At 34.4% G+C, this 8,954-nt stretch overlaps 1 protein-coding gene across 1 annotated transcript; it reads right to left on the reverse strand.

Annotated features, from left to right (window-relative positions):
* Nucleotides 1–6,540: 6,540 nt before the first annotated feature.
* On the reverse strand, nt 6,541–8,492 carry LOC126709810 (GATA transcription factor 12-like). The gene is made up of 2 exons (XM_050410152.1): nt 7,938–8,492; nt 6,541–7,563 (listed from the first exon to the last, which is right to left on the reverse strand). The coding sequence occupies exons 1-2, from the start codon at nt 8,277–8,279 to the stop codon at nt 6,766–6,768; spliced, it is 1,140 nt and encodes a 379-aa protein (XP_050266109.1). The 5' UTR covers nt 8,280–8,492; the 3' UTR covers nt 6,541–6,765.
* Nucleotides 8,493–8,954: the final 462 nt, after the last annotated feature.

The raw sequence follows: 8,954 nt of genomic DNA on the forward strand, positions 1-8,954 counted from the left end.
CATTCCTATCAAGGGAGGCAAAACTTTTAGCATTTACCATCTCAAAATACTATTTTTTAGCTTTTAACATCTCATTTTATAATACATTATACATCAAAGATTCTATTTGTTTTAGCACTTCATTTAAATATTATTTTTTATTCTATGTATGTTTCTTTCTCTTTCTTCGTATTTGTGTCTCTGCCTTTCTTTGAAAACCCACCCCTTTCTTTGCAAACCCACACGGCCACACCCACAGCTGGCCGTTGCCAGCCACCACCATCAAAAACAAAAAAAATAAAACCACCCGCCGATCACAATTCCAAATCACAAACCCACAACCCATACCCAGCCGACTAGAATTCCAAATCACAAACCCACAACCTAGACCCACGCCAATCACAATCACAACCAAACCAAAATTCCAACATCCACCACGCTGATCAGAGACCCATGCCGATCAACTCGATGACCCATGCTGAACTCTTAGCCGATGACCCACGCCGATCTCCCCTCAACGCCGATGCCCACGCCGGTCAGAGACCCACGAACCTACCAAGTCACAAAATCAAATCACCCCGCTGAAATCAAAACACAGAACCCAGACCCATGAAATCAAATCACAGAACCTAGACCCATGAACCCAAACCCACAAAATCAAATCACCCCGCCATCAAGCTCTACCTCCATATCGGCGGCAACACTCCGAAGGTGAAGTGGATTTTGTATCCAATGGTGTTTGGCGAAGTGGAGCTCAAACTGTGAACTCGAGATGAATAGAAGCTATGAGAAAGAGAGAAGACTAAAGAGGAAAGTGAGAGAGGAGAGAGAAGAAAGAAAAATAAAAAAGAAAGACACAAGTTACCGTTGGGAATAAAAAAATAATTTTTGGTTTAAGATTTGTGTTACAGTGAGCTGTTATCAATAACAGCTCACTGTAGCTGTGTGTTAAAATTTTTGACATTTGAAATCTTTGATGGAGTGGGTTTTTTTTTTTTTATTGGTGCTAACCATCTGTGGGGCCCAACAATATATGGGCCAGGCCCACTTGTTCACGGGAAGCGTTAAGGCCCAAGCCGAAGAAGGTGGTAGTCCAAGCTCATTAGCGCAAAGCACAAATGGGCCCAGAAAAGCGGCCGAGGACGGTGTAGCCCTCGGCTGGCCCAAAGCTCCACCAAGAAAAGGGGGCAAAAGCGGCATAGGGACAATCTTAAAAGAAAATCTGAAATATCTAGGAAAGGCTGCCCTTACTGCCTTTCCCAGACTGAGTTTTGCACCTAACAGAGCCATATCCTTTAGCTTTATCAACTACTCCCAACGACTTGGGTTTGGGACTGATGGGACAAGTATCAGTCTTGGAAAGGTCGACCCTACACGTGGACGAAGGAAATTGAACGCATACGAGTATAAAAGAAAAAATATGTATCCTAAAGAGGGGAGTCCCACTAGGAAAAAGAGGGTTCCTGAGGTGAATACACCTGAGCCATGTAAGAACACCTTAACAAAAACCACCGCCGGGTAAACACGACTTAGCCTTTCGATCCCACTCTCTACAAATGATATTGTATGGGCCCATTCACGTCCTGACACAACAACTATTATGGTTCGTTTCGGAACGTGACCCTACACCATCCATTTGGGTATATGAGAGAATACAATAAAATCAAATTGTCAAAATTTTAGTTTTTTGTTGGAATATAAATTTCAAGCCTTTTTCAATTCTGGAATATTAATCATATCCATTCAACTATGAGTGTCTAAGATCTGAACTTCGTATAAAGGCTCTTCTGTTCCGTGGAAAAACTAGTTTGTTCTAGAATTTTGATGAACAAATGCTTAACAATGGGTTTGAGCATGTATTAATTATTAATGAAAAGATAATGCTGCTTAATTTAAAGGTTCACTTGTTAAACATATAAGGGCAATTGAGGAAGTTTTCACTAATAAAAAGGGCTGCCAAGTGATTGCAGCAGAAGTGTCTCTGAAAAGGACACAGCCTCTTGAGAAAGAACATGGAAAATATTCCCCCATGCATCTATTAATTAGCAGTTGATGATAATTATCAAATAATAATAATAGTAATAATAATAATTAGTATTATAATCATCATTGTCTTTACTCTTTAGCAAACAGCATGCATGGTACCACTTACCTTATTAGGGTGGCATCCATTTATTTAGTGGAGTTGCTTTTTCTTCCATGAAAGCTAGTTCAACAAATCATCTGAATTCTGGAAATTAATGCCCTTGAATAATCATTAAAAAAGAACAAAAAGCTTTTCTTTTCCTTAGGAATTACTCTATGAGCATGGAAAATCGTCTCCAAAGCCCATAGGGTTGGTGTTTGCTTACTGTCACTCAATTACAAAATATACAAGAGTGAATATTAAGATGAGCAGCCATAATCCTAATTAAGATAAGACTCAGACCAATCAAAAAATAGAAGAAAAATAAGAATATTAAGGACAAGGCCAACTTTTTCTTAAAAACTCTTTTCAAAGTTAGAAATATTTTTGAGTGAAATAACTGGCATTAAAATTTTTAGTATATATTCCAAACACTTTTCCCTTTTCTCTTCTCCATCTTCTTTGGTTCCAATCATACCTTGAAAGTAAAATATGCACAAGAATTTACTATTCTCTACAAATAAACATTAGGGAGTACAATATTTTTACCAGACTAATAAGTCCTACTTTTAAATATTTTTCTCAAACAATTTCTCACAGAGAAACAAACTTTTATATCATAATTACCTTACTTTTTAGGCGCTTAATATTTTCTTTCTTGACTATCTTATTTTAATTTAATATGTTAACCACAAATAAAATTCTAACTAGAAAATTACTCAAGGAAGAAAACTAATTTGTTGGCCAAAATCAAGTTATGAAATGTTACCATAACATGCATTAGATGATTCCGTAAAGAAAAAAAAACACTTAAATTCATTAAATTTACTAATTATATAGGCTATAGAATGAATAATTACTTGGAAAAAAAAAATGGAACAGTTAATAATACTATAACTCCTTTCACTGATATGTCTCCACAAAATTTGACCAATTAGTCCACATTTACACTTCGATTTTTTAAGGAAATGATGATTTGATTCTTTTTTTAAATAGAATTTTGTAGATATTAACACATTAAAATATTGAGCACTACGTGACTACGTGACTTTTTTCACAAACTTGTGTGGGTTTGTGTTAGTGATGGCATCATAAACCAATGGGTACTGGCAAAGAGTGCATGAGGCCATGCAAGAGTTACATGTGACCACCGCAAACATCGCTTCCTCTCATTCTGATATTCCAACTTGTATTTATTCTTATTTTAATTTTATCAATAAATATAGCTAATAAGACGAAGAATCGGATTTCTAGCAAAAGAAAAAAAATACTGGCTTGGACAATAATTGACACACAGCAATAATTCACTCCCAACATGTTGAATTGTTAAAAAAATTAACCTATGGATTAGCGTTGCCTAGGATCGTGCATGCAGTAATAAATAAATATTCTTATAGCATTAATTTTTTCAACACAAAAAAAAAAAAAAAAAAATTTGCTGAAACCCACGAATCAAAACTCAAGTGAATTGTACGATTTTTTTTGGATCGTATCCTATGCTTTACACACCTATTGATAAATTAATAACACCTTGATCTAGCTCCTATGAAACACATTTCCAATCGACTCTTTTTTTTTCTTTTGGCAAAATTATGTTTTGTTGACCCAAAACTAAATGAGAAGTGGCAGTGCTAGTAATTTTTTTTTTTTTTTTTTTGCTCAGCTTAGAAAAATTTTGCAAAAAAACAAAAGGAAAAAAAAAAAGTGATTTCAACGCGCTATAAAATGAAACTAGTCTTCTTATTGTATATTTTAATTTTGCAAATGTCCAAAAAGAAAAAAAAAATTTACTACCACAAATTATTATACAATTTATTTGCTACAATTATGATGTGATAGAATATAAATGATGAAGAAAAAATGACAAATCAATATATAAATGATAGACAATTATTCACAATCTATTACGTTAATAAAAGTTACGTTAATTAAAGTTGTGGAATAATTTGTAAAGCCAAAACCGCTCTTTTCCAAAAGTGATGAAACTAGTGCAAAAGGACGGTAGTAGTAACAAAACTGCCTACCAGAATTCGAGTAGCAGAAATCGATGTGGAAAGCTATCGAATCAGCCGTTGTTTTCAGAGATACGCTAACATTCTCTGAAATGAAATGAGCTAATCACCACCGGCTACAGTGAGTTTTCACTGAAATTCATGTAGATATCTAATACAATAATAATCTGCTCACGCACTTCAATTTTGAAGTCAATACCATTACCAATACATGCTCTCTTTTGCTTTAATCCAATTTTTTTTTTTTTTTTTTTTTGGGAGAAACCAATCCAATCTATATAATAAGCTATATGTGCACTCTTTGGAATACAAAAATTAGTACTTGTTTTTTGGGGTTGAAAAGATAGTAAAATTTCTTTGTTACATGCAATCTAGATGATATATGCTCTTACAAAAAGTAAAATGGACTTTGGTGTGTTTTGAATTAATGGATGCTCTTAGTGCAATCATTAATAATAAATTTTAATACAATTTTAATACAATTTTTATGGTAAATATAAAATGAAATAATTAATTGGTTTTTTTTTATCTTATAAAAAAATTTTAAAAATATTATCTAAACCAATACTTTTAGACATTCATCAACTTGTCACTTCTTCAATTGATAGTGAAAAATGAGCGTGGTAATAGGCTAATAGCATTTGTATCAACTCATGCAAACATTTATGTTTAGTTTAGTATAAAAACCTAATTTACTATTTTTACACAATCACTCTTTAAAACCACCCATATTACTATATTAGATTATCTATTCTAAACATTTATTTCAATAAAATGTTTATTTTTATTATTTCCTTCAACATTTTCATTATTTTCTTCTAGAGAGAGAAGAATTTTAATAATACTCATTTTTCACCACTACAATAACTATATATATTTACACGATACTGTTACTTTTCTATAATTACAAACCTTTACATACTCTAATATGGGTAATTTTTTAGAATTGAATTTGCAAAACTTAGTCATTGTGCATTATTATACATAGACTAAAGTGAGTGTTCAAGAATTTAGTTTCAACACTTTATTTAATTTATTATATAAGTGGCATATATTAAAAAAAAAAAAGTTAAACTTTAGAAAAAAAAATTTTACTTTCGTTATAACAATGAAAATAAATTGATGTTTCAAACAAGGCAACTTTGATATAATACATAAGTTACAATAAATAATTACTTCAATAAATTCCTTTAATGCCCAATAATTAGAATAAAAAACTTAAAGAAGAAGTTGCTTTTTTTAATTAAAAACAAAATGCTTGGGGTTTTTTTAAAGAATAAAAAGGCTTAATTAAATGAATTTTCCTTTTTTTTTCTTTCCATAAACAATCCATATCAGTTTGACACATTCTAAAACATGGTACCAAAATTGAGTTTAATTTCTCTGGCTATTCACAAACCCAAAACTCCACTTGATAAATTGATTGCAGCAAACAGATATGGTTGGCTAAATGAAAATGAAACCCATTGTCCACCGGCATGATTTAATATGTCCAATATCAAATATGCATATTGCCACGAACAATGTAGAGGAGTTAATATATGAAGTGACACATCGTGCCCACGAAAAGAAAAAGACAACGTAACAAGTGCTTTGTTAATTAAGGATATTACATTTTTATAAATAAAAAATTAAGGGAATTACATTTGTTTTTCCATTTTCAGCCTAAAGAATATGAGTGTAATACACATGACCATACATGAGTTTTTAAGTTTATTTTAAGTTTTTAACCATCTTCTTCTAAAAAAAAATAAGTTTATTTTAATCATATGACTTTATTAAGTAATTTAAACAACACATGATTAATATTACATAATTCATTTGATCAAGAGCACATGTTTTTTCTAAGTATCAAAAGAACATTTGAATTGTGACTTAATGACTAATTAATGAGTAGACTATAAATCGAATTAGGGGGAGAAAATCTACCCATAAATTTAAAATGGATACAAGGATCTCCACGTACGTAATTGCATGATTATAATAGTCAACAGTAACTTAAGGCCACAATTGGCTTTTTTTCTTGACATTTTATTAAGTCACATCCTTGATTGGAGGGTCAATGTTTCTTTATTATTTCATTTTTCTAAAATTTAATACTAGGTAAAAAAGAAGAAGAAGAAGAGAACATAACAAAGGTTGAGAGGCCAATCTAGGCAAGGTCCTAGCTTTAGAAACCACTCTTCAACTTAGTGTCTGTTTTGGATGTACTTATAAGTCAGCTTAATACTTATTTTTTTTACTAATTGCTAGTTTAACATGAATTACCTACTTATTTTATTTATAATACTTTTTTTTTTTACTAATTGCTGGTTTCATGTGAGTTACCCACTTTGAAAGCCATGCAATTCTTAAAATAAGTAAAAACAAAACAAAAATGTTATATATATAAAAAAAAAAAAAAAAAAAAAAATAGTAACTGAATTACAGAAAAATTGGGTTTCAGAATTTGCCAAGTTAGGCAAAGGTTCGTAAAAGAAAAAAACATCAAAACAGTCTACGAAATTCAAAAATTAAGCTAGGTAAAAAAAAAAAAAAAAAAAAAATTACCCCCCCCTAGAAAATAAAAATTACGAAACTTACGAAATTGCCTAATGAAATTGTCCAACTAAATTAACCTGAGCTCCTCTCTCCAAATGAAAGACACCACTAGATCAGCTGCCTGAAATCAGGGCCCACGTGGCTGTGAATCAAGTAATCATCACCACCGTTGGTTACATCGAACACCATATTCTGATGATGATGATGAAGAAACTGTTGCTGATGATGCTGATGCTGATGATGCTGATGCTGTTGATGATGATGATGATGGGTCCTCATCATCTCTTTCTGGCGCCTCAGCTCGAGGACCTTACGGTGCGAATTCGAATGCTTAGTCAGCATAAACGTTGGGCTCGCAGCGGGTCTGTATTCGGGTACGAGCCGACCCGACTTGTACCTCACTCCGCAAGCGTTACACAACGTTTTTGGGCCCATGGGCCCCGTCCGCCACTGCGGCGTCTTGTCCGTCGCGCAATGCAGGCACTTCCGCCCGTCTCCGCCGCTATCGACTCCGTCTTTCTTCTTCGAAAACGCCGCCACCTTCACCGTTTTCTTCGCGACGGCGAAGTCTCGGTCGAGGTCCGAGTACGGCGGAGTGAGTGACGGCGACTGCGGCGGTGATGACGACGGGGATTGTTGAGAGAGAACGAGAAGGCGTGACGTCCAGTTGCATGGTGCCGCACGTGACCGCTTGCTTCGGGCTTTGGCTGGGACCGACATTTCGGGGCGAAATATCGGACTGTTGCTGTTTCGGTTCGAAGGCTCGTGTTGTGGAGTCGTTTCGGACGTTTCGTCCACGGTTCGGGCTTTCATGCCGGATATCATTTGCAGTTTCTGCAAGTCCTCGCTTGAGAACGATTCCTCCACGAAATTCGATAGCCATTCCAGCTCAGCTAAATCGTCGTACTGTAACAACCACAACAACAACAACATTAAACATTAAACATTAAAATTAGTCCCAGAATTACTTTTCAAAAAAAATGATAGCGTAAAGGGTTTGTTATTCTTTGATAAAGAGAGTGAATTAACTTATTTTCAAACATGTTGCTTTAGTTTTGCGTTAAAGAATTCAAATATGTTAGCTTTGGTTTCAAACATTAAAGTTAATTCTCTCTTCTTTTGAGCATGAACATAAATTACTTAACCCGTATCTTAAATTACCCGGCAACTAGTTCTGACGGGTAACTGTTATCTTTAAGTTTTACTAGTTTGAGGCGAGTTTAATGGGCTTTTCTTTACGTTATTAAAAACAATAATTCTGATATAAGCTAGTGAATTACCGGCACACAAAGGTCGCTGGAAAAGTTGGCGTCAGGGAAATTCCGGCACCCAATGTCGGAAACAAAATTGGGGTCACAGCCCGAAAACGAGGAGGAATTGCAGCTGTCGACAACGGTGACAGTGGAAGAATCCGTGGAGTTTCCGGCGGTGGTGGTGGTGGTGGCGACTTCAAAAGGAGTGTCAGCAATGACTGCATCGTCGTCATTGGAAAAGTCGAGGAGGTCCTCCACAATGAAATGGTCTCCCCCTCCACCTCCGCCGGCTGCTTTATTGTCGATTGAGTGGCGCTTTTCGGTCACGAATTGTGTGCAAAACCCACTCTGATATTCAGGTGCTTCCATTTTTGTCTTTTCCAGAATTAAAAAGAAGAGGGGGCTATAAGCCTATAAGCTAGCTAAGGATATGGGAGTTGTGTGTGAGTAGAGAGAGGAATTTAGTGCGAAAAAGTGTACGGGTTGAGAGGGAGAGAAAGAGAAAATGAAAGAGGTGCGTGTGAAGAAGTTGTGGTTTTGTGGAGTGAGAGGGTTTATTTGCGTTTGAAGGGGACAGGCAGACAGCTAAAATGGAGGATTTTGACGAAGAAAACTAAAGTTTCGAGATATTAAAATAAAAAACTAAAAAAGAAAAAAAAAAGTTATAAATAAACTATAAAAAAAATATAGATATAAAGAGGCTTTAATTTTGTTAAAGGAAACGAGAGGGAAATATTTTGAGAAGTTACTTCGATGTCCTTTTTTTACCCTACACCTTCTAGTGTTTAGTGTGTGACAGATATGTCAGATATGATAAATTTTATAATATTTTTTACAACAATTGAATTGACAAATTTTTATTTATATTAATTAGATCATAATATTGTTTACCATGTTATTTATCATGCATACTATAGTTTTGTCCTTTTAAGAGTTTGGGAAGTGAGAAATGGTTGAATTTTTATGATTGAAGGCCAATAGGATAGATTATGGGGCAAGTGTGAGAATGTTGAATGTGGTGTTATGGTCCACGTTATCTTTAGG

Source organism: Quercus robur, chromosome 12 (assembly GCF_932294415.1).
Source record: "Quercus robur chromosome 12, dhQueRobu3.1, whole genome shotgun sequence".
NCBI classification, from domain to species: Eukaryota; Viridiplantae; Streptophyta; class Magnoliopsida; order Fagales; family Fagaceae; genus Quercus; species Quercus robur.